At 36.7% G+C, this 27,294-nt stretch overlaps 1 protein-coding gene across 2 annotated transcripts in view; it reads right to left on the reverse strand.

Annotated features, from left to right (window-relative positions):
• Positions 1-707: 707 nt before the first annotated feature.
• The window catches only part of LOC132560003 (genetic suppressor element 1-like), an 85,303-nt gene continuing 58,716 nt past the window's right edge, over positions 708-27,294 (reverse strand). The window contains exons 3-16 of one of the 2 annotated variants that reach the window (XM_060224657.1): positions 16,146-16,358; positions 13,090-13,280; positions 12,571-12,719; positions 11,973-12,164; positions 11,376-11,585; positions 10,809-11,107; positions 10,023-10,216; positions 8,680-9,616; positions 7,887-8,111; positions 4,640-4,699; positions 3,612-3,866; positions 3,031-3,246; positions 2,545-2,648; positions 708-1,566 (exon numbers count right to left, since the gene is read on the reverse strand). In XM_060224657.1, the coding sequence (XP_060080640.1) occupies positions 1,471-1,566; positions 2,545-2,648; positions 3,031-3,246; positions 3,612-3,866; positions 4,640-4,699; positions 7,887-8,111; positions 8,680-9,616; positions 10,023-10,216; positions 10,809-11,107; positions 11,376-11,585; positions 11,973-12,164; positions 12,571-12,719; positions 13,090-13,280; positions 16,146-16,358 (3,341 nt within the window). In that variant the 3' untranslated portion in view covers positions 708-1,470. The remainder of the gene's footprint in view (positions 1,567-2,544; positions 2,649-3,030; positions 3,247-3,611; positions 3,867-4,639; positions 4,700-7,886; positions 8,112-8,679; positions 9,617-10,022; positions 10,217-10,808; positions 11,108-11,375; positions 11,586-11,972; positions 12,165-12,570; positions 12,720-13,089; positions 13,281-16,145; positions 16,359-27,294) is intronic. The other variant, XM_060224658.1, reaches the window with a different exon arrangement.

Consider the following 27,294-nt stretch of genomic DNA (forward strand, 5'->3'; position numbering starts at 1 on the left):
GACTTCAAAGTCAATATCAATAAAAGGGGTTTTCATTTTGCTCATGTTTAGGAAGAATTGTTACCAAGCAGAATCTTCAGGCACAGCAGAGAATTGAGGAAAAATGAAATCTTTGTCTGGTACCTGATTCAAATATATCATTCAAAATTTCAGTAGATAATGCAGAACACAGAATAACAATCACCCAGCGATGTTGCACAGTTCTTTCAGGCTATATCAACCTGTTATACAGGGCAACTTAATGCTAATTGTGGTTAGAGAATAATAATCATTTGTCCCCTTAAAAACCTTCCCCCTCTGGTCTTTCTTCATCTGGTACCTACTGGTATTATTTTGGATGAAGTGACTCCCAAATTCAAACAATGTCATATTCGATCTACAGCTTTTAAGTTAATAAACCAGAGTTTGAGTAAAGTTACAATGTTTATTATACATGTCATATTACAGTCTTGAATCTGTCATCCTTACAACAGAAGAAAAGGGGCTGTGGTGATAGGTGTCTGTCTTTATCACTAGCACTCCACCTCTAGGTCATGTGTTCTGAGGCCTACACGGGGCAGTTGCCAGGTATTGGCTGTAGGTCAGTGATTTTTCTCTGGGAACTCCAGCTTTCCTCCATCAACCAAACCTGCATATTATTAAATGACCCTGCCTGTTACTAGGACATAAAGTGAGAATAACCATGAAGAAAAACAAAAACACTAAAATTCCAAAGAAATGTTTTTAATGGAAACACCCATCATCTATTCCATCGTTATTTACCAGCACATTAAATCTCCTTTAAAAGTGTTATATTAACAACGCTATCCTCGTCGCAACATTTTGAAGACGTAAAATTTTTAATTTAAATACAGCAATAAAATTGCAGCATTACACTATCACTCATAAAAGAAACAAAAAAATCGAGTTAAAACACGCACATAGACAGCATTATTGTCTAGCTATTCATAATTAACTCGATGTTTATAACATAAATGTTTGTAGAAATTAAAATTATAAAGAGATACAAAAACAATTCATATTTTTTTCTTGCAAAACAATATACTGTAGACGTGTAAATCTATGATTTTTTTGAAAGAAATCAAACCTTTGGTTTCAACACATACCCGATACTATAGCAATGGTTTTAAATATAATGATACGCATAATGAAATGTTTTCTTTGCTAGGCAGTGACGTTGATCAAGGCTCCCGATAAATTATGATGATAAATGAAGGTATGATCTGGAATCACATGTACACGAGAAATGAAAAGTCAGAAAAAGTAAACTTGAGTCCGACGAAAAGTTTTTAATCCGATCTGGATTAAATCAATGATATATATATTTCATATATGCATCACTTGTAAATCTTCGTTCAAAGTCTCTGTTCATATGTTGTTTAAAATCAATTTTGCACATGGTCCACTTGGTTTAAGATATTGCGCTATATCACAATTGGAGGGTAATTTTGTAGATGTAGACTTCAACCATCACCGAATGTCACGTGTACATTTCTTCAGACTGTCTATAGACTCCTGTAGTTTGTTCCTCGCATTGCTTGCCTGCCTTTTTTGTTCTATCAACTCCTGCAATACATAAAGACAAACATTACTTTTCCACTAACAAAATGACATTGACTTTTCAATTTGTATATGAAAAATTCCATCAAACAACCAAATGCAAGAAACCAATAAAATAAATCAATAAACCAATTGATCAATATCTGCTCTTGATGGTAGGGACAACATCACAATTCATGTGTACACATACTTTGGTGACATCATCAATTGATGCACACACACACACACAAACACATACACACTCAAATTTACATCAACCACACTATCTACCATATATCATGATATCCTTTCTTTGTAATGCCAAAGCAGCAACATTATCATTAACAGCTACCCTGTTCGACAGTTTCAAATAAGTCGATCAGGGTCCCCAAAGATCTTTAAGCCAGGATCTACAGTTTTACATTTCGATCTGGCAATTAGGCTATTCCTTGTAAGAAGCCAACTTACATCTGTTAAGAAAATTTACTATTTAATGCTGTTTTATCATCTTTAACTTTAAGTTAGGGGTAATGTATTGTCCCTCTTAGCTTATCAATAGACTTGAACAGTAATACCATATTATCTTGAAATTAGCTGGAATGATAAGTTCCGGTCACAATAACCCATTCCACAAAACATTTGAAACCAATCGTCTATCTTTCGTTTATATTTCTTAAACTTTTTTTTTTTGTTTGTTTTTGCCTTCCATCTTTCATATTTCTTTCTTAAACATTTTCCTCTACACAGGAGAGCTCCAAATAAAAAATTATATTTGAGTTATCTCCCTTCTCTCAATGCTCAGATACAATGTCAGAGGATGTGGGCTATGACAAAGCAATGATATAGCATCAGTTGGTGGCAGTACTAAGACTATAATATTTATGGGTGGGGCTATCACCCACATGTGCTGATAACTGGAGAATTATGAAAGTGGAAAAATCTTCTTACTGACATGTATTAAAGGTACCCCCGGCAAATTTTCAGTCATTTTTGTTAAATACTGACCGCCATGCGTTTGCTGAGACTCTCGGCCGTCCTGTTGAGATCCTGGTTATCAGTTTGAAGATGGTGACAACGTTCCATCAAAATGCCTCGCTCCAGCTTTTGTTCTGTGATTGAAGAAAAATAAATTGAAACTAATTGTGTTCAACTTTACAGGATCTCAGTAGCATGAGAAGGATACAGTAACAATGATTTGGAAAAAGAGCAACTCAATTTTTAAGTAGTACAGAAATTTAATCAGTGGTTCAATAAGAATGGGTTAAGACCATGTTTATGTGTTACAAATTTTAATTTAATGTCAATTCCATGTAAATCAATCAGTTATTTGAGAAGTGATTTAAATAATACCATACTTTAAACAATTTTGTTTTCAGTTCGCCGTGGCATAAATATTTTTAAAAAATATCCCTCTTATGCTAAATCAAAGGAAACCTGATTGGAGTTATCTTCCCTTTACCACTGAAAGGATCTGATCCTGATCTGCCTCACCTTCTGAGTGGTGCTGGTACGCCTCCAGAAGACTGTCAATCCCTGGCCAACGTTGTACACCGCCATTTGTATCGTGATCAGTCCGACACCCAGCTGACCCTCCGGCTGAGGATCCAGCCTTACTGCTGCCTGAGTTACTAGCCAGTCTGGACACACTGGGTAACTCGCCTTTACCAGAGAACATCTTCATATCAGTTGGTCGATTCGGTGCCATTCCTGAGACAAATCATAAAGTTATATATCACTGAACAGATCATTTCACATATGTAAAAAAGAGCTGTAAAAGGTAAGAAAATAGAATTGAATAGAAAAAATATGTGTCTCCTCTTTTTCAATGTTCCTTAAAACCAAATATGTTTGTGAACAATATCATGATGACAAATTTTAACCAATGAGGTCTTACTTGAGTTAAGAATCTCAAAATGACATTTTGATCATAATTTTTACAGGGAGGCTGAGTATTCTTTCCTAGTCGATTTTCTCTCAGTTTGATACTGTTTCATCTTAATTAAAATCTTATCTAATTTATCATTACGTTACTTTCATCTTGATCCTTACAGAACAGATTTATAAAGCCTCACCTATTCTGTTATTAAGTTCCTTTTGTCGTGTCGTCTGAAGAACAGATTCATGGAATTCCTGAGCAAATTCTCGACTGAGCATCTTCTTTTTGTTCTTGTTTGGAAACAAAATGGCTGTCTTGTCCGTTGAGTTGAACGAGTTGCTTGGCATCAGACTACTGTTAGGTTTGGTTTTACCTCCATCCTTGTCCAGTAGTAACATTTTTGACCCAATGCTGCCTTCTGCCGAGCTTTCACTGGATTTTCTCTTCACGCCTTTAAGTACAAAAAGGTCACGAAATACAACTACAAGCCCTACATCTTTTCCTTTCAACTGCTAGACTGCAATGTTGATTGGCATATGCAAAACGAGCTTGTCAACCTTGATTTTATCACAGCACATGTGTTTTCATGTTTTGCCATTGAATATGTTGACAAGCATATTTCTATATTAGCCAAACAATGTTACACTCCTTCAGTTTTATGTCAAATCTGAATATTTTAAAATTACAATGTTAAAAGAAACAAGACGGCAACTACATGCTCCCCAAAAAAATTTCAGAGCATAAAAAAAGAAAAGAAAAAATAATAAAAGAATAAATCATACCAAAATAATTGGTCTATGATGAAAGAATTTTATCACATAACTACCAGTTCATCAGCGTCTTAACATCCATTTCATAAAATTGATGTAATTGGCTTAAGGTTTGCACTGTTCATATAGCGACACATAGCTACACGGCATCATATGGATTGTGATGTCACCAAAAAGAGTGCTTTACTGTGATATCATCCATCTAAATTTTGTATGAGTCCAATTATAAAATCCTGTTTTGCCAATATTTGCACGTTATGTGATAAACAGATTCTTATATTCCTTTCCATTTCAAATAATATTGAAAATATTCTACCATACCTGAAAACAAAAAAATGAAAAAATTTATGATTTTTTTTCACAAAATCTTCTACAAATGGAAATTCTTGTAAGATTGTCTATTAACAAATTACAGACATTCCAACTATGAAATGCTAACAGCTTAAGTAACTACCTGAGTTTGCTAGCCTCCGTAACCTGTCTACCTCACATATTTGCTGGATGTGGTTCATTTCTGCAAGAACAACAGAAACTAAAATAATCCCAATAACTCAGAAAAAAAATCAAGAATTAACTAAACCAGCAAAAAAAAAAAAAAAAAAAAAAGAGAAAAATACAAGTGACAAAATTCAAAAATGAAAGGTAAATGTAAAAATATGAAAGTTTAAAAAAAAAATTATTCATAAAATACTAACTTAACATAATAAATCAATATTTCAAATAGAGACTTACAGAATTTCAAATCTCTGTAAATTTGCAGATTTTCATAGAAAATAATGCCAACCCTAAATGTATATTTCAGTCCTTTCCCAATATACTGTAATTGCTGTCCTCCAGACCCCTAAATTTACATCCTGTATTCTCTATGCTGTACTTAACACTCTCCCCTCGACCCGTAAATTTATATCCTGACTCCTCTATGTTGTACTTAACACTCTCCTCTCGACCCCTAAATTTACATCCTGTATTCTCTATGCTGTACTTAACACTCTCCTCTCGACCCCTAAATTTATATCCTGACTTCTCTATGTTGTACTTAACACTCTCCTCTCGACCCCTAAATTTATATCCTGACTTCTCTATGCTGTACTTAACACTCTCCTCTCGACCCCTAAATTTATATCCTGACTTCTCTATGCTGTACTTGACACTCTCTAAATCTACTCTGTCTTCTCTATGCTGTACGTAACATTCTATAAATTTATATCCTGACTTCTCTATGCTGTACTTAACACTCTCCTCTCGACCCCTAAATTTACATCCTGTCTTCTCTATGCTGTACTTAACACTCTCCTCTCGACCCCTAAATTTATATCCTGACTTCTCTATGCTGTACTTGACACGCTCCTCTCTATCCCTAAATCTATATCCTGACTTCTCTATGCTGTACTTAACACTCTCCTCTCGACCCCTAAATCTATATCCTGACTTCTCTATGCTGTACTTGACACGCTCCTCTCTATCCCTAAATCTATATCCTGACTTCTCTATGCTGTACTTGACACGCTCCTCTCGACCCCTAAATCTATACACTCTCCTCTCTTGACACGCTCCTCTCTATCCCTAAATCTATATCCTGACTTCTCTATGCTGTACTTGACACTCTCCTAAATCTATATCCTGACTTCTCTATGCTGTACTTGACAATTTAAATCTATATCCTGACTTCTCTATGCTGTACTTGACACGCTCCTCTCTATCCCTAAATCTATATCCTGACTTCTCTATGCTGTACTTGACACGCTCCTCTCGATCCCTAAATCTATATCCTGACTTCTCTATGCTGTACTTGACACGCTCCTCTCTATCCCTAAATCTATATCCTGACTTCTCTATGCTGTACTTGACACGCTCCTCTCGATCCCTAAATCTATATCCTGACTTCTCTATGCTGTACTTGACACGCTCCTCTCGATCCCTAAATCTATATCCTGACTTCTCTATGCTGTACTTGACACGCTCCTCTCGATCCCTAAATCTATATCCTGACTTCTCTATGCTTCTCCCTAATCTATATCCTGACTTCTCTATGCTGTAAACCAGTCCCTAAATCTATATCCTGACTTCTCTATGCTGTACTTGACAGATCCCTAAATCTATATCCTGACTTCTCTATGCTGTACTTGACACGCTCCTCTCGACCCCTAAATTTATATCCTGACTTCTCTATGCTGTACTTGACACGCTCCTCTCGATCCCTAAATTTACATCCTGTTTTCTCTATATCATCCATTAAACCAGTCTAATCTTTACACATTTCAACTTACAGAAATCAGAGTGCAATAATTTCACTCTAAACCTAAAATTAACAAAGTTAAAAAGAAATAACACTGATTCATACAACCAGTGTAAAACCCTTGTCTAACTTATATTCTGTTATCTTGACAAGGAGTCTTCTTTCCTACAGTGAGGGCAAACAGTCTCAAAAGTCTGAAAAGCTGTCACCTTCCGGTGTAAAAGAAATTGGTACCAATATGACATAAAGAAGATGTTGTTGGGTGTTCTTATATTTTCATTTTTTTATCTACATAATACAACTGCTATATAATTGATGGTAATTTATGTACAACAACAAAATAAAAGGCCGTACATGTTAACATTTTAAAATTTTTTTAGGGGGTTCTTTTTTGTCCTATTTTCAAGGATGAAGTAAATTAATCATGAAAAAAAAATAGATAGTTTGAAATTAGAAAAAAAATATTAATGATATGAATTTAAAACTTAAACAAAAACCACACAAAAAACCTTTACTATATTTGTGTCAGCATAAATTTATCAAAACTTTCGCATACATGCCATATATCATCCAGAAATCACCCCCCAAGAAATTATTCAGCCACAACCAGCCAAACCAATTGCAGCACTTCGCAAAATATGAATGCCAAGAAAAATTCAGGAAATTTCAGAAGTTTCCCTGGTTATGGATGCACAAATTCAGTTGAGCATTAAATATTCGGAAGAGATGTAAATTTTGTCAATTTCCAAATTAATCTTATTTAAAGAAAAAAAACAAACCAATCCATATCTGTATGCTGAATCTGTATAACAGTTAACAAGAAATTTTCTTACGGTATAAGAATGATCAGTTCAGGTCCTAATTCTGATGTACTTTCAAGATTTTTTGAAAACATAATCTACAGTAGTTTTGACCTCAGTTGCTAACACACCAGCTCACAGGTTTTGTCCATGAGAGAGTTTTACCCAAAGTTGACATGTTCTTGCTGTCCATGGAAGATTTTAATTCATTTAAGATGTTAAAACCAACATTTGATTGGTCAATCAAAATAATTTGTAGCAGTATAACCACAATATGCCATCAGCAAATTTCTCCCCCCATCCCATGTCATGAAAATGAGCGTGATACCAAAAGGTTGTCTGATTTTAATATAACTGCTGTCACCAATCCTGAGCAAGGTAGCTCAGATTCTTCAAATTGTGCACAAAAATGGCACTAAACTGTTATGATTTGCTCTTTCAATACCAAATTAATTAAAATAGAGATAATCTTAATTTTGAAATTTTGGGTGGTATATCAGGGTTTTACTGTTGCAAAAGTTCATTTCAATTTCTCAACCACATCTCACTAGTTTGTAACAGTAGTATCATGATATATTGTGGCAAATTTCAAAACACCGCAGGTTCTCCTCTGAATGTTTTTCTACAGTATATATCTTTTATATTTCAAGAGTTATGTCCCTTACCCTTCTTTTTGTCTGGGCTGATGGTGCTCAGCTTCATGGAGCTGAGGAAGGAGCATTTTTCTGGGTAATCTTGTTCCTGACAAAGGGCATCAGAGTTGAGATCCTGAGAGAGGGAGAGACTTGGGGCTGAGTCCTCGGTCGATTCTCCATCTGCCAGCAGCACCGGACTAATGCTCCGTTCACGGAGAGACCGCCTTCGCTTACGTTGCTTCTGATGTTCCAAGTCTGTATGTAAACAGTCACGTGACATTTCAAATTACAAAAAAAATCCCAGAAATAAGCTAGGGTTTGATTTATCCAACATGATAAGGGTTCAACAGTTAAAGAGAAATCCTGATGAGTGTTTGTAGCTTTACACAGATATAAACAAAGCATGTACATGTCAGCTTCTTTAATTATGTAAAAAAAATACATCAGCTGTTAGGGTGCCTCTCATCCATTTGTCTTCCTGAATGAATGTTTAAATCAAAGCATGAATTCTTCAAATTAGTATTTTTTTTGTTTCTTTTCTGCTTGAAATTTAGTTCAAAGAGAGTAATCTCCTCTGTTTTCATCCTGCAATAAGCAAAGGGGACACAAGTACTTCTGTCTCAAAATCATGAGATGGGCTTATTACAGGAACTCAAGTGGCTATATCATTACCAGTGACTCAAAGTAGAGAAAAGGGCTTATTACAGGATTATGATATAGCATCTGTTGCCATTTCCATTAAAACTACAATAAATAACATTGGGCTTATTGCCAGGCATGCCTTATAACAGAATACAACAGTTTCAAACATACTTATACATACCTCTCTTGACTCGATGTGATGTAAGGCCTAGTTGATTTAAAAACTTTATCTTTGGTTTGGAGGTATCCAGTGGTATTGGAGGTCCGCTACGAATAAATAAAAGTCGTTGCCGCTTGATTTCCTCGTCCTCTGATTCGACGTCGCTGTCATCACTGTTGTAGTCGCTGCGTAGACGCTGCTCCCTGAGTTTCCTTTCCTCCATATCGAGACGGCTGACCACTGAGTGGATATGTTTCATGTATGGGTAATGAAAAGTTGATGGTAGAGCTGTTGAATTTTTGTGTTCAAAATTGGAATTGGAAGATTCAGACATCGTTTCTTTCTGTAACGATTTAGAATCCTGATTATTTTTCTCCATGTTCATTATAATATTATTGTTCAGAAAATTTTTGTATTCATTATGGCTTGTATTAGACGACACCTCTTCGGGTGTTCTCCTATTGCGACGATCAACACCAGAGAATCTCCTTTGGAGCTCTTCAGTCGACCTCAGTAGTAACGATTCCTCTCCAGACTTTCGACCTGGCCACATCGTTTCCTCCGACATTCGTCTTTGAGCCAGATGACTGTCCCGTGGATTTTTAATATGCAACACGGATTCTTCGAGTATGGCCCGTCGCTCCTGACTGGCTTCTAGACTAGAGCGACTCATGGAGGCAGGAGACTTACTTGTCCTTTCGCTAGACTTGCTGTTGTGAGCTGAGTATTTTTCATAATCATGAGAGCCATTGAAGCCATTAGTGAGAATGTTTGCTGTGTCAAATGGTCGGAAGAAGTCTTTGGAGGCTTTGTGGGCGAGATCTGCATGGTGAAGAGATGAGTACTGGGATGACGGAGGATGCGATGAGGACGAGTGACGTTCTTTGTCTGCCATATTCTGTTTGTCTGCGAATGCTAACGAGTATGCTCTTTTCTCAAACTCATGTTTGTCTATGTTCTGAAAAAAAGAATTTAAAACATAACCCCTTTTGTCGTCACTGTTTTCATATTTGTCATTAATTACAAAAAGTAGTTCATATATGATCTAGACTTCTGAACTCTGACTAGGCTACACGTATGTATGAGTGAGTCTCACAATGTAAATTGAATTTTCCTATTTCTAGATTGAGGTTTTTAATCATTTTCTGAGAGGCCTATGACATCACATTGATTTTAGTATCACAATGTTTTCTATAAAAGTTTTTTTTTTATTTGCGTATGACTTTTTTTCTCTTATGTCATAAGTTCTAAATCAATGACTTTTAAAAATAGAAAAATACAGACTTTTTTCATTTGTCCTTTAAAGGAGAGTAATATTTTTTATGCTCTGGGTCCGTATAAAATCTATATACAACACAACTCACCTTGAGCAAGGATTGTTCACTGGAATGAGGATGAATGTCTGACTTCCTGCGGTCATCGTAACTTGTTTCACGGCCATATTTATCCCTCTCGGCTTCCATCCTTGGTGGGTGGTCATTGTACGGATGTACCTTTTCCGTTCTGTCTCCATACATATCTCTCTGGCTCCCGTGCATCATAGAACTGTACTTAGACCCTATAACCAAATCAGAGCTTCACTAAATAATAGACTTCAACAAAGTTTCACCAAATATGGTTGGTAAGGTAGTCACATAAATGTTCAAATAAAGATACTAGCAGGAAATGTTTGGAACTCTTAACCACAAGTATCATTTGTTCGTTTGAATTTTTTTTTTTTCGCGTCATGAATAGACAGGGTCGGTTTGAGCAAGAGTCGTCTTGTAATAGCTGGTAGCTACCAAAGAGAAAAACTTGTTGAAAACCCATTGCACTGTCAAAGACATTAAGGACTACTTGTCCAAGAATATAACACCAACAGAACACTCTAGTCTGTGATCCTAGCTTCCAGACAAAAACAATTCTTGCCCTAGGGCAGGGGTCGAACCCATACACTTAAGATTTTTGAGGTTACAAAATTTGAAGCTCTACTGATGTTTAGTTTGCTATTAAGCAAGCCTGTATTCTTTTGAGTTAAATTGGCATGTGTTTTACTCAAAATCTTTACAGTCTAGGAATTGTGGTTTAAAATACCTGAATTGGCAATTTTCACCTTAATCTCAACACAACAAAACACAGAATCAGAATGCTGTTGCTTATTTGTGTCCTACCTGAGCTGTCCTCGGCCTTGGCCATGCGGGACTGATTGGCAAGGCCAAGTGGACCCTCACCACGCCCTCTGGTGTCCCTGTCCTGTCCCCTAGGGTCAAGTCGGAGCTCTGCCTGGTGTTGGTGAGTGTAGTACAAATCTCGTGCCTTTTCTTTGTCATATTCCTTCTCACGCTCCCGTGCTCTTTCTCTCTCTCTTTGCAACACTGCCTCGCGCTCCTTCTCTCGTTCACGCTCTCGATCCCGTTCTCTTTCTTTCTCTCGTTCCATCTCTCTTATTCTTTCTTCTTCTAATCGTTGTCTGTATAAAAAGAATTATATTCACAGCTTTAAGTCAAGTTCAAGTCAAAGCACAAACAAATGATTAAAGCTTATTAACAAGAGAACCAGTTAATATAGACAAATCAGACATGCCTCTCTAAACACATTTTTATATAAACTGAGACAAGAAATATATTAAAAAACGATAATTTAAATCAAATGAACATAAATTTATATAAAAAGCTAAAATTACAATGCCATCAAAATAAAAAAAAATCTTGGTAGCCTACTGATATATCTATATATACCTTTCAGACAAGGCCGGTGATATGTGTTCGCCGAGGCGTGACGACTGGGACCCAAATGCAAACTGCTGATGAAGAAGCTCAGATGGGTACCTGCTGCCAGCAGCAAGGAATGGGTGGACCCCTGGGGGAGGGATCATCCCGGGGTGGGGGAACTGAAGGTACGGGGGCTGCATCATCCGGTATCGCTCCAGTAACACAGGGTCGTCAAACCTATGTATAAACAGAGATTCAGTGAGAATGTTTCACATCGTGTATAAATGTAAACAATATGTATAAGGAAATCAACTTAAAAGTTTTGTCAAATTCTAGTCTCTGTATTTGCTGTAAATAGCAATTGCTAAAAAGATGTCCGAACCAATACGACATGATTTTTTAAGATGCTGTCACGTAAATATGATTGATAATGTAGCAATCATGTACAGTCAAATAAATTTCCAATTTTCAAAACATTTTTTGGATTATATTTTTTAATTCAAACAAAAAAAACCCCCCAGAAACATGAACAGAAATAATTATCCTGTTTTCAGATAACATACGATTATTTCTTATTATTTTCTTTTCATTTCTGGTACAAAATGAGTGACCTTCTTTGCTTACCTGAAGGCGGGGTGAGGGAAGTGAGATGGCATGAAGGCCGTAGGGTAGGGGTACGATGTTGGGTCAAGGCCGAACATTGTAGGTGGCAATTGGTGTCGCAGATCTTCCCCTGGGCGATACGGCTGAAAACCACGACTACCGAGGTCCTCTCTGCTAGCTGCCGGAGATGTTGAGCTGTGACCAGAATGTGGTCTGAAACATCAAATCATTGTAAAAATAGCTACCATTTTCACATGTGTAAATTAATAAGCATCAACTTTTTCAAAATTTGGTAGCTGAATCAACTACAGTACATTGTAACCATCTTGTGTACTTTGTTTCTACAATCTTTTTACCATCTTATCACACTATTTTCTAATAGTACAGCTGAAAAAGTTTTCAATACCTTACCATCTCGTACACTACGTACGTCAGTGCTAGTACCCTTAACACTGGACATTTATCAGATTATGTCAGTGCTAGTACCCTTAACACTGGACAGTTATCAGATGAAAGTAATAATGTAGTTTTTAAAACATCACACTAAGTTGTGTGATATGAACTTCTATTCTATTAATTCTTTCAGTGTCATATTCATTACAAAGCACTCCAATCTCACCTTCGTGACTGAGCCCCGTCCTTTATTGACCCCCGATCATCGTCGCGATTGGAGTGAGTAGACTGGGGCCTATCTCGATCTTGTTTGATGCTGAGCGGATCGTAGACAGAGGAAGCAGTGCTCTGTACTGAGTGTGCCCGTTCCAGACTCTGAATTCAATCAAAATCAACAATTGTAAACTATCCATCAGATTAATCTCGGTTTTACTTTCAAGTGACAATTTCAACACTGTCAGTTACATTTTCTTATCAGACAGACAATTCTAAAGAACGTAATTCAGGTCTCTGGTAGTATTTCTTGAGCACATGTGAAGAGATGGTGATTTCCATTCATGTATATACAAGGATTCCACAAAAGTGAAATTCATTGTCTTGTAGCCAAAATCACAGAGATGGAATTTTTAATTAATAACAAATGACCTTGACCTTTGACATCCATGATTGAAAAAGTGAAAACAAGCAAGCACTTTAAGAAATGGAGCACTATATGAATATATGAGTGTCACTCTGAATACCATACCTGTTTTGCCTCACTGCTGACGAGAGTGGGGTGTGACTGTGTGGGCGCTATGGTGACGACGGGCGGTGAAGTTAGTGACGAGGAGTGACTGCTATAAACCAAGGGTGGGGGACCTCGCTTTGGTGTGACTGCCCGTGGGCTGGTGCTGGAGCTCCCAGGGGTGGTAGGGTGTTTGCTGCTAATTCCTTCTTCTGTGACACAAAACACACAGAATTATCAAAATAATTGACAATGTACAGTACACAGATACAAGTCTTCAACAAAAATCTTGTAGACCTAAAGATATACAACTTTAAGTCTATCACCACCAAACCAAGACTTAATCTCCAACTCTAAGACTATTACCCTCTAAACCAGGACAAACTCCCTGGCTCCAAGACTAAAATGATCTGAACCAGGACTAAAACCCACACTGTGAGACTATGACTATTTAAACCAGGACAAACTCCCTGGCTCCAAGACTAAAATGATCTGAACCAGGACTAAAACCCACACTGTGAGACTATGACTATTTAAACCAGGACAAACTCCCTGGCTCCAAGACTAAAATGATCTGAACCAGGACTAAAACCCACACTGTGAGACTATGACTATTTAAACCAGGACAAACTCCCTGGCTCCAAGACTAAAATGATCTGAACCAGGACTAAAACCCACACTGTGAGACTATGACTATTTAAACCAGGACAAACTCCCTGGCTCCAAGACTAAAATGATCTGAACCAGGACTAAAACCCACACTGTGAGACTATGACTATTTAAACCAGGACAAACTCCCTGGCTCCAAGACTAAAATGATCTGAACCAGGACTAAAACCCACGCTGTGAGACTATGACTATTTAAACCAGGACAAACTCCCTGGCTCCAAGACTAAAATGATCTGAACCAGGACTAAAACCCACGCTGTGAGACTATGACTATTTAAACCAGGACAAACTCCCTGGCTCTAAGACTAAAATGATCTGAACCAGGACTAAAACCCACGCTGTGAGACTATGACTATTTAAACCAGGACAAACTCCCTGGATCCAAGACTAAAATGATCTGAACCAGGACTAAAACCCACGCTGTGAGACTATGACTATTTAAACCAGGACAAACTCCCTGGCTCCAAGACTAAAATGATCTGAACCAGGACTAAAGCCCACGCTGTGAGACTATGACTATTTAAACCAGGACAAACTCCCTGGCTCTAAGACTAAAATGATCTGAACCAGGACTAAAGCCCACGCTGTGACACTATAACTACTTAAACCAGGACTATTTCCCCTGACTCTGAGACAACATAATTACTTTCGTAACAGACAATTAACTTCTAAACAAAGACAAACTTATTCAGGTGTTGAGATTATCACTATCTTAGCTAGATTCCCCTAGCTCTGAAATTCTCTATCACTGAGGTAAACCATCATTTTTAAAACCACAACTTATTCAGGTGATGAGACTACCACTATTTAAGCCAGAATGTAATCCTCTAGCTCTGAAATTCTCTATCACTGTGGTAAACCATCACCTTTAAAACCACAACTTATTCAGGTGTTGAGATTACTACTATCTTAACCAGGATGTAATCCTCTAGCTCTGAAATTCTCTATCACTGAGGTAAACCATCACCTTTAAAACCACAACTTATTCAGAGCTCTGAGATGATCATTCTATAAGCCAGAACTAATTCTCCCACTTCTAGACTCAAAACCTAAACCAATAATAAAGGTCACGACTTTTAACATCTCTGTTGGAAAACCAGCTATGCATAAATACATATATATATACACACAGGCCTACTTGTCAATATCAGTAAGACTTCCATGAAATTTGACAAAATCCACCTCCAGGTTTGAGATAAGTGGTGATGGTAGACGAGATAACTCAGGTCTACATTGTAACAGTAGTGTTTGATGTATCAGCTTAGAATACACAAAACATCATACAAAAAGTGATACAGATGTCGGCCATTGATCTGTAACATGCGGATTGGATACTTCCACTTAATTATCCTCCGGAGTTGTCTCTCAACCTTCTATCTTGGTTTTTTTCCGAACGTTTATTGTTAGAAGATTTTATGATTAGGACGACAAACATAAAACACATGGATTTCAGGTTCTTTTGATCCTGGGCATTTCTTTGTCTATCTATATGTAATCTGGATCAATGTTTACGCCCCAGGAATATAAAAGATTTTTATAAATTAAAAAATTTTCTATAAACAATTTACCTGATATTGTATTTATTGTAAACATTTATATATCCCACAGATAAGTATGTTAAAAAGTCGATACCGTGTCACAAGTTCATTTGGTTTGTTTTCATCACTTTTTCATGCTCATGAATTTTTGATAGATGTAGATACAATTATTTTCAAGCGACCTCATAAGTTCAGTCTGTAGAGTGTTAAACTATGTAACTAGAAACGGAAACATCCACTGTTACATGTTACAAGGTTCAACGTTCTCCACACGTTGGTTTGGAAACTGACCAGTCTAAGATGTCATGGCCAGGTCCTTGAGAAAAAAAACACACTAATTGCTGGGGATGAGATGGGCCTTCCATATGTTATTCATTGAGGTAGTCACCGGCCTCTAGAAGGCGACCCTGTCTCAACAACCCAATAAACCCAACTAACAACTAACAAACCAATCAGACTTTCAATTATACCAACTTCTCTGAAGTCCTCACCTATCAGTACCTCGGTGAGGAATATTTTCCTTGTATCATGTCAGACAGTAACAAAAAACATATCAAGGCTTTATCTATATATAAGGAAAAAAATAACCAATATATTTTCTCTCTAATCAAAGCATTCAGTAAATCAAAACAATACCAATCCTTGTTAATTTCTTGATCAAGGAAAATTATAACAGAAGGCTGTCCCAGTTTTGAATTCTGACCAAAAAGACAATGCGAAATTTCTTCATTTCTCAAAGCAGACCAAAGATTCCCATTTTTCCTCAATTGGTAGTATTCTCAAAATTCTAAATTAATCCACGGATGCTCTGATTATGGTAGATTTAATGATGGATACATATAGGTCATGAAATTAGTTTCAGGAATTTACCTGGATCTTTTGCCTGATGGGCAAGCTTACGAAGAGCTGCAGCAAAACTTGATGTCCTTGTGGCATTGAGTGCGGCGTTCGCTCCAATAGACGTGACGCCGTTGCTAGGAGATACTTGGTTCAGCGGTGGCACAGTGGCAGTGTTCCTAGATAGCTTGGCTCCTGCTGGGCTTATCATTGTCAAGGGAGGCGGCTTAGAGCCCTGGCCCAAACCTGACAAATACAGAAAAACAGAAAAATTTAGGAATGACATATCATCAGTGATGGTGCAAAGGTAAATATATTTATTTGGAAGTATGAATCCAAATTGCAAGTACTATCATCAAAAAAGATTCAAAAACCTAGAATGACACTTATGAAAAAGAAAGAGGAAAAAATATGCAAGTGATCATAAATATCTAAAAGTTTTCATTATAATGACCCCGCGAACAATTTTCACCATTTACTTGTAGGCAGATATACGAGGTCATTTGTAGCAAAAAGAGGTTTGAATTTTCACCTCGAAATAGTATGCCACAGCACGACATCCAACTATTTGGCATCGAAACCAATCACTCCCTGACGTACTTAGCCCCAGGCAGACTGTTAGCATGCCTGAAGAAATGAGTGACAGCGTCACAGAAGACAGCTAGGAGTCAAGCACAGCTATCTTTATGATTCAAACATCATCAATCCCACGAAAAGTACAAAGAAAATTGTACAATGTGTGAAAACATTTTATGTTTCGGGTAAATATTTTCTAATAAAATTCCACACGGAGATTTGTTTTACTGATTGGCTAAGGTTATCAGATAGGGTTGTATAAAACCTGGGAGAGCCTGGAGATTTGAGAGTGTGAACAAGAAGCGGTACAGCAATTCCCCGATCATCAATTTGACTTCACAGAAGAAAACACAAAATAAACACGTATTATCTACTTAGCATCTAAAACAGCCTATCTGTTGCTACCTCATTCCCACTCCCTCAGGATCACAAGCTTCACATATAGGCTTTCATAATCCATATACAATCTCCGCAATCAAAGGTGTAAAACACACTTGATCAATTTCTACCCATTACACACACAAGAAATTTTGTCTTGCAACAAGCCTCCATTAACCCTCCTGGGAAGGGTTCCTCCTTCTTCTCAACCACACCAGACGCTTGAACAACACATGCTTTCTGATGACCCTTTGTTATACCGATTTATATATATACAGGCTACAAACGATGTTTCGACTACCTATAAATAAAAACAATTACCACATCAACGAATTTCCTTACATCATCCAACGGATCTTATCCACAATTTGTTGCCCAGTCGCAGGCACCACTTTTTAAATGCTCAAGGCCTTCAGCTAATGAATGGTGAGAACTGCCGAGCCAAGTAGTAATTGGTGTGAGGATATGTGTATACAGTAGGGCTTGCTTTGCCACACATCAATACATATCTCGAATTATACCAATCCAACGTCAATGGACCGGTAACTCTCTTGTTATTAAGTAAAACTATGTGGTCTCCCTGACATCCTGCTCTGTTCTATCAACCCGTAATCGGCTTCCATTACAATCCAAATTGCTCAAATTTTCAACTTCAGTAAGTTCGATGAGTGATGCACCAAGCCGTAGTAATATCGCTGGCTTATGAGGGAGAATATATGTTTTTTTTTTTTTCACCAGCAGACCATGTGGTTAGTTAAGCATCTCTTACACCACCACAGGGCTAATACAGGCACTGCTGCTTCATTCCTGGTGAAGCTATATGAAAACAAACCACTGCAGGAGATCACTAACCTCACAGGGCTGTTGGTGGGAGCTAATCCAATCACCTTCGTAAGAACAATGAAAGGAAATATTTTCAAAATGTTGAAATTTTCAGTTATGTTTCACCAAACCCAGTATGCTACCTTCTTTTAAAGCAGTTAAACAAAGACAGGAAAAAAATTTGAAATATTTTTTTATCCCAAAATTTGCTGGTAGAATGTCATGATTTCAACAGAAACATTTAAAAAAAATATTCATAATTAGATCTGCTTTTTAAAATGCTTGATGAAAATTTTAAAGAGTGTAAAATAGAGCTCAATGATTTGCAGACAATTTCTGTAAGAGTAGTGTGTTGCTACAGTGGTATGAGCTTTCCCAGTAGTTGAGACATATGAATTAAAACTGCTCTAAGAGTCTTTTGTTGTAAGCTGTACCAAATGGATTCCATATGGGCAAAACAGCCCTGGTGTGTGTTACGGGTCAGAGTAGTGATAACTCCCCCCTTCCACTCACCCACAGATAGGGTACAGTTACTGCATTACGACAGGCAGACAGCTAAATTAAAAGTTTTCAGGACAAAAACACAGTAACAATATGTGACCCTTGCCGACCAGAAAAGCAAGGTCAATGTAGCCCAGATTGCTCCAAAATGGGTCTTTAATCTTCACCAACAAAACAATTTTCTGTTTTTATTTGGGACCAAAGTGAAAGTAGATCTAGTGATATGCTTTCAGGACTCCAAACTGAGTGTATATCCCTGTAGATAAAGAGGAACAGACACTGTAAGGTAGACCAATGTGTTCTTCGTTTATAACTGATATGTATGCTGTGTGAAGGATTATACAAGACTAGGGACAAAGTCTGGTTAGTGTGCTTATTCAAAACAACATTTAAAATTATCCCCTGTCATCTGAAAAGTAGGCAAATTACCAAATTCTACAATTTGGTCGTAATTTTGTTTTAACATCATCTTAATACAAAATATTAGATCTATGTAGGAAAGCATTTAATTAACTGAAACTCAAAATTTTCAAGATCTTTTAAGATTTTTCAATTCCACTTAAGTAACAGCTCTGCCACTGAATAGTAAAGTTTAGTAATTATCTGTCTGATTATCCTGAATTAACTGCTGCCTCCATTTGTAGATGTACTGCTGTGTAGATGATAGGGTGCCCATTAAACAGGGTTACACTGCAAATTTATATATACTCCTTTGTGTTAAATAAAAAACAGTTTTTACAGATCTGTTACACTGAATGCCTATCTGGAAAAGTTAAATAAAAAAGCATTCAGTCAAAGAACAGATTCAGGACATTCTTACTTAAAATTCAGAATACAGAATTTTGGCTAATTCATTAAAATTTTTTATACAAACTAGAAATGTCTGTAAGATATGAATGCCCTTGTTCCTTAAAAATTAGTATGAAGTATAAATGTTGGACAAATTTCTATAAATAGTAACTGTGACCTATATATCCCCCCCCCAACAGAGACATAAAAACAATTACAATTTCATGCATATCATCAATCTACCTCTCTACCCATATATCTTCCACATCATTTTAAACCTAACCATCCTATAATAGATTATCTCGATGATCCAATCAAATCCTACTTTACAGAAATGATTGCACATCCAGACTGGTCAATTTTTCCAATAATGATTGCCATCATAATTGCGAAGACAAATTGTGCATGAAATAAAAAAGAGTTTTAAAAGTTCTGAGTACACAAAGCTAATGTAACCCAGTACAACAAACATATAAATACCTGCAATATCATGATCCGCAGTTTCTAAAATTGCCAATGAGATTTAAAGTAATTAGATTTCTGCGTGACCATCCTGATTTCTTCACAGACAAAACGACCACAGGTAGTTTACCCTTGGTCCCCTGGCTATCATAAACATCCACACACTAGGGACATCCTATACAGCAATATCCGTAGCACAATAACTGTGATGTCAAATTGTAAAGCGACTAGAGATCAATATGCTGCCGTTATCACGCCTAAATAAACTCCTAATGGCACAAGCACTATACTATCTCATAGTTGCAGTGAAACCAAAATATGGCTCTTTCAGTATTCCAACATCAATTATTGACAATGGAACAGCTAATGTTTACCAACGTGGATGCTAGACTTGTACAAGTCCCATGATACTAGTTCTCGGTCTTTGGTCTTTTGTGTCATATTTCTTTCCTTTCCCCAGACCATGTTAATTATGCATAAGGATGTCAATTTCACAGGTGTAAAAGTCAAGTAGACAAGTATCTCTGCAATTAAAGGCACTGAATAAAAACCATCAATGCAATCTATTTCCATTGTTTGAAAATTTTCTTATGTTACGTGAAAAAATCAATATCGGTAATGAAAGGAAAATTCTGGTGTTTTTACCAAACAGTGACAAAACAGTCTGATGGGACTTCAAAAAAAAAAAAAATTCTTTGGTTGAAAAATATGTCAGGGAATGTCTTTGTAGTGTTTGCTACAGTGGTATAAATAATGTGGCATTTACCCTGCTCTATTGCTCTACGATGCCACTCATTACACATGGCACTGATCGGCAGTGCTTTGCCACCAACAACACCACTTATAAGTAGGAAATCAATACTGTAACTTGTACAACTACAGCCTTATAAATATTTCACCAATCCATTGGGTGTTTTATAGGTCTGCGTCAGCTAATTCCATGCTGCCTCAGATTAATGACCTACAGAAACATTAGGACATGCTAACAACCTCATCTACGTTTCAATTAGGGATCATTCACTCTGTTGGAACTATCACACCAGGTAAAGAAATTGTAATGTCTTGTTAGCCATCACACCTGATAAAGGACCTGTCACCACACCTGATAAAGGAACTGTCACCACACCTGATAAAGGAACTATCACCACACCTGATAAAGAACTGTCATCACACCTGATAAAGGAACTGTCACCACACCTGATAAAGGAACTGTCATCACACCTGATAAAGGAACTGTCACCACACCTGATAAAGGAACTGTCACCACACCTGATAAAGGACCTGTCACCACACCTGTCACCACACCTGATAAAGGAACTGTCACCACACCTGATAAAGGACCTGTCACCACACCTGATAAAGGACCTGTCACCACACCTGATAAAGGAACTATCACCACACCTGATAAAGGAACTATCACCACACCTGATAAAGGAACTGTCACCACACCTGATAAAGGAACTATCACCACACCTGATAAAGGAACTATCACCACACCTGATAAAGGAATTGTCATCACACCTGATAAAGGACCTGTCACCACACCTGATAAAGGAACTGTCACCACAACTGATAAAGGAATTGTCATCACACCTGATAAAGGAACTATCACCACACCTGATAAAGGAACTGTCATCATACCTGATAAAGGACCTGTCACCACACCTGATAAAGGAACTATCACCACACCTGATAAAGGAACTGTCATCATACCTGATAAAGGACCTGTCACCACACCTGATAAAGGAATTGTCATCACACCTGATAAAGGACCTGTCATAATACCTGATAAAGGACCTGTCACCACATCTGATAAAGGACTGTCATCATACCTGATAAAGGACTGTCATCATACCTGTTGAAGGAATTGTCATCACACCTGATAAAGGACCTGCCATCACACCTGATAAAGGACTGTCATCATACCTGGTGAAGGAATTGTCATCACACCTGATAAAGGACCTGTCATCACACCTGATAAAGGACCTGTCATCATACCTGGTGAAGGAATTGTCATCACACCTGATAAAGGACCTGTCATAATACCTGATAAAGGACCTGTCATCATACCTGGTGAAGGAATTGTCATCACACCTGATAAAGGACCTGTCATAATACCTGATAAAGGACCTGTCATCATACCTGGTGAAGGAATTGTCATCACACCTTGTAAACCTTGTTATATTTACTGTGACAAGTTGCCCAGGGCATAATATCTTTTGTGTTCCTTGCCCGGGGCATTATATATATTGTGTTCCTTACCCAGGATATTATATCTAATTGTCCGTCTGCCCAGGGCGTGATCCTCTTTGTCCTTCGTTGAGGAAGTGAAGAGATACCAATTATCTTTACACTACTAAACAAGGAAGTATCGATCCTATGAGTTATGCTCAATATACATTTCTCTTTAATATTGTAACTGGCAGTCAATTCTGTTTGCTTCCACTTGACCTCCTAACATCCCCTACCATCAATATTGAACCTTCCGTGTCAATACTGAACACAAGTCCATTTCTAATTCACAGGGGAAGTGATCCAGAATGATAAGCTATCACAAGTAAGTGAATTTCAGATGTATAATTAATTTGGTTCTATATAGATAAAGCACTGGTGTAACACTACAGAGAAGGCATTACTGAGGTGTGATGAGTGTGATTTACACAGGGTGTGTCAAAAGCATTATATGTAGATATAAAAATATGATTTTTTTTGAAGTTAGATAAAACAAATGTCTATCATGAAGAAGTATTTGCTTTTGATAAGAACAAGGGAGTGAAAAGGTTACTGGGTGTCAACTAAGCAAAGAAGTACACTGATACCGAACCTCTTGGGAGATTTCCTATACCCACCAGGTCAAAGGACGTAATACATGCTTTTACAGATTGTCAAATAAATCAAGCCCTGGGTAGAATTTAAAATTCCGAAGGTGAAAGACCTGATATCAAACATTCCTGTATGTATTACATAACTCAGGGAGTAAGAAACAGAGCTTCAGCATATTGCCATAGCAGGAGGGCAGAGAGGAGGAAATATAGAGGCAGGGTTGTGGGTAGTTATCTGTTACGGTATCAGCTCAAGTTTCCAACACTATGTACAGGCCATAGTGTTATCTATTCCACACCAGTTCTACCAGTAACCAAGTAGTTTCCTTAAAATCACAGTAGAATTTGTTTAACCATGATGTTCCTCGAAATTCTGTGTTGCACCTTGATGTAGGTAGGAGTTTATCCTTACAAATGTTTTGCACCTTTGAATAACTTTTGCTATATCCATATATATCCAGTGTTGCATATGACGGCTGTGTTGAAAATCTTGCTATTTTAAACATACTGTTGTACCTCCCAATATTGCACACATAGCTAGTCCAGCACCCTTCTATTGTATACAGTTGCACCCTTAAATATTCATGATTAATTTGTACTCCATGGGATCCTCTAAAAGATAGCTAAACAGTAACTTTGAATTTCATCTGCAAAACCTTAAACAGAACCTTTTTTCTGGTGCTATGACAAGAGATCCCTGAGGGATCATGATGCCCACCTTTGTTTTAGCTTTGTCCTTCATATGTTGGTCCTTGCCCCTTTTTTCCCCTGTTGTTGTTCAAAAATATATTAAATCTTAAAACTCCTTTTAAACAAGGCGACAACTAGATGTTTCCCAATAATTTTTGGGAGCTTAAAATTTTCAGAATTAATTTTGTACTTTAAAATCCAACATAAAACCTGTTTCGTTTTTGTTTTTTTTTTCTCTCATGTTTTTCTGTTCAGTCCTAAAATCATACCTTCAAGCAAAATTGACAAAGGTCAATTTACATTTTTTTTTTTCTAGATATAGTGAAAACAAGAAAATTTTCTGTACTGGAGACAGACCCAGAGATGAACAGTGGCCATCTGATGATGCTGAGCTAATTCAATAAGCCGGACATTTTCTCTAACTGACCAACTCCTAAAACTCTGGAGCAGATTTACAAAATACCCTGGACTTTTCTGGTACACATCATAAATTTGTGAAGTATGATAAAAAGCCTAATTACCAGTGGCCCTGATCTAGCTACACTTAATGTAACATATTGAGATAGTTTACAAATAAATGTTGTATCATGTTAAACTCTTTGTGTGTCTAAGTTAAGCTTGATTTCCTGTTTTTCACTAATTACAGTCACACTTACATATGGAAATCCTACTGGAGCAGTTGTATGGTTGAATACCTCCTACAGAGCATTACAAAGGGTCACTAACAAATTTCTCCTACAAAGACTCGCTAATTTAAAACATCAATATGTTCCTATTTCAATGTTACTGACCCAGTACTTACTTAAAGTTTATTCTTTGTTTTTTTCTTTCTTCCTTTTTCTGTTTTTCTTTCTTTTTTTTTCAAAAGCAAATCAAAACAATATTTTTTAAGTCAACAGTAAGAAACATTTAACATTCCATTGAAGTCCAGCTAGCATACAACCATGAATAGAAAATCTTTGCATTTAACAAATTGAGAGTTAAATGATCTGATTTCTCAAACAGACAAAATATTCATGTTCTTCGTAGATCAGATTCCTGTGCTGATTTTTCATGATGAGACGGAGATCTGAACAAAAGATGACAAGGAAAATTTACAATAGGGGACTAGATTAAATGTCTCAGAGAGCCAATAAAATATCCCACTGAAGCTTCAGACACACAAAACATGATAAAAAGTTTACATGCTCTGGCACAAAACCAGAAAAATGTATCAAAATGAACTGTATGACCTTTGAGCTTTGACATCGTTTGACCTGTGCTCCCTTATCATCCTAACACCATCAGGAAGCACTTCCTTGGTGGGTGTTACACTATCAGATTTCCTATAATAGCTTTTACCTCTCACCACCACAGACTTTATCAGGCCAAGCCAACACTTGTCATATATCTTTGTATTGGCCAAGTCAACACTTGTCATATATCTCTATACAGGCCAAGCCAACACTTGTCAAATATCTCTAAACAGACCAAGTCAACACTTGTCATATATCTCTATACAGGCCAAGCCAACACTTGTCAAATATCTCTAAACAGACCAAGTCAACACTTGTCATATATCTCTATACAGGCCAAGTCAACACTTGTCATATATCTCTATACAGGCCAAGTCAACAATTGTCATATATCTCTAAACAGACCAAGTAAACCCTTGTCATATATCTCTATACAGGCCAAGTCAACCCTTGTCAAATATCTCTTTACATGCCAAGTCAACACTTGTCATATATCTCTATACAGGCCAAGTCAACACTTGTCATATATCTCTATACAGGCCAAGTCAACACTTGTCATATATCTCTATACAATCCTAGCCAACACTTGTCATATATCTTTGTAGAGGCCATACTAACACTTGTTGTTGTTCATTCAAATTAGACACACATTGCTGAAATACTCTCATTTCAAATAAGATAAAATAATAATGTTTATTCATCACATAACCAGTCTCTTGTCAGTGTAATAACATTCATAACAATTGGAACTATATGTAGCAGATCTGTGAGTAATTGGCTAAATTCCATTGTCTCAAATGTGATGTCATAATTGTAACAGAATCATATGCATTTTGATGTCATCTCATAAAAGATGAGAATTTTGCAGAATTTTACATCAGTCTAAAAGACTACTGTTTTCATGTATGCATCTAAGCTATGTGATAAACAGAATCTTCCATTTGTTACTGTTATATATGAAAATTTGAATTTTTTCTTTTTTTTTACTTCTCCAGAAAGTTGGTCTGGTTTCTTATTTGAGAATTATAATAGCTGCAACAAGCAAAGAAAGTTGAGAAGGCCAATTCCTTTTCTTTCAGACATCCTGTTAAAAAGGCCTGGATTACATAGGACCCAAAAACGTGGTTATCTTGGAGGCTAATATCACACAAAAACAGTCAGTGACTAGATTCATTTTCAGTTTTGAGCAAGATCTAACAAATTAATGAGCAATTATCATGTTTTTGTTCTAATTTATCACAGCACTGTTTTGATTACTCGTCTGTTTTTATACTGTGAACCCTCTGATAGGATTAACATCACATCAGTGTTAAGATGGACAGACAGAAACTCCAGTCTACAAGATCATGGAGCCTACAGCTTTCCTTTCAGGAAGTATCATGTTAGCATTTTTCATTAACACTATGGAAATGTGTGTGTATATTGAGCATGCTGTTTGCCTTGAATGAATTAAAAGGTCAGCTTCCTGTATACCACTGTCTAGGAGTTATCCGGGAAGAAATTGGTATGTTTTAAGATCACATGTGTTTCCATCTTGTTAAATGTCCAATTGCATTCACTGACAGATATTCTAAAAATTGTTTGAGATTTTTAGAAAAGCGTGCATTTCCTTTGAGAAAAAAAAGTATCAGTATTTTAGAATTTTATGGGTGGTTTGAATTCAACAAGAAAGATATTTCTGGTTATACAGTCTTAAAAGAACATGTTCGAACATCCGTAGAAATGTTTATTTACATCCGAATTGCATATGATGCACAATAAAGAACATCATCAGTTTTTTTGAAGCACGCAATATAATGACCACTGCTAGATTACTTCTAAAGCATACTTCAACACGAGAACTGCCTTATCTCAGAACATGTGAATAATCTCCTAGACTAAATGAAATCTGTTAAAAGACTTTATCATGTATTTTTATTTTCTTTCATTCATCAGACAGAATTTTATAATTACCTTTCCCTGTGTTCATTATGTCTGTGATATTTTAAATTCTGAAGATGTTCTATAGAAATTGTTTTATTTCCAATTTTACCAAAAGTCCTTTCTTGCTGTGAAGCTATCAAATATATTGCATACCAATATACCAAGTGATGCCATTTGAATCAAAGTTATAACAAATACATACAAGATAAGACAAAAGAGGGTTTGGTTGGTAGAGACTGGTGTTATTGTGGATGTCTGACACCCTAATATTTACACAGAAGCCAGCTGGTGATACAGAGGACTTCCTGTCAATTACTAGTTTCTCAGCCACTGCAGTTGTAGCATCAGCACCTCAAAATGTCTAACAGAGGTAGCATGTCCCTGTAACATGCTTGTGTATAATGTTCTGCCCAGTATCTCAATCTTTTAAGTCTAGTAACATTGTCTAGTAACATCAGTGTATGCAGAGGGTATGTGTGTATATATAGTAACATTGAATCCTTAGTGATACTAGTTAGCGTCTTCGGTAACGTAAACACATGTATCTAGAAATAGTATATGTATCTAGCATTATAGATTATGAATAAATGTATCTAGTAACATCAGAACATGTATCTAGTATCATCAGAACATGTATCTAGTAACATTAACTAACATCAGAACATGTATCTAGTAACATTAACTAGTGTATCTAGTAACATTAACTAGTGTATCTAGTAACATCAGAACATGTATCTAGTAACATCAGAACACATATCTAGTAACATCAGAACACATATCTAGAAACATCAGAACACGTATCTAGTATCATCAGAACATGTATCTAGTAACAGTAACTAGTGTATTTAGTAACATCAGAACACATATCTAGTAACATCAGAACATGTATCTAGTATCATCAGAACATGTATCTAGTAACAGTAACTAGTGTATCTAGTAACATCAGAACATGTTTTTGGTAATATCAGAACATGTATCTAGTAA

This window comes from Ylistrum balloti, unplaced genomic scaffold, assembly GCF_031769215.1.
Source record: "Ylistrum balloti isolate Yb309-2 unplaced genomic scaffold, AGI_CSIRO_Ybal_v1 Utg371002, whole genome shotgun sequence".
Taxonomy (NCBI): Eukaryota; Metazoa; Mollusca; class Bivalvia; order Pectinida; family Pectinidae; genus Ylistrum; species Ylistrum balloti.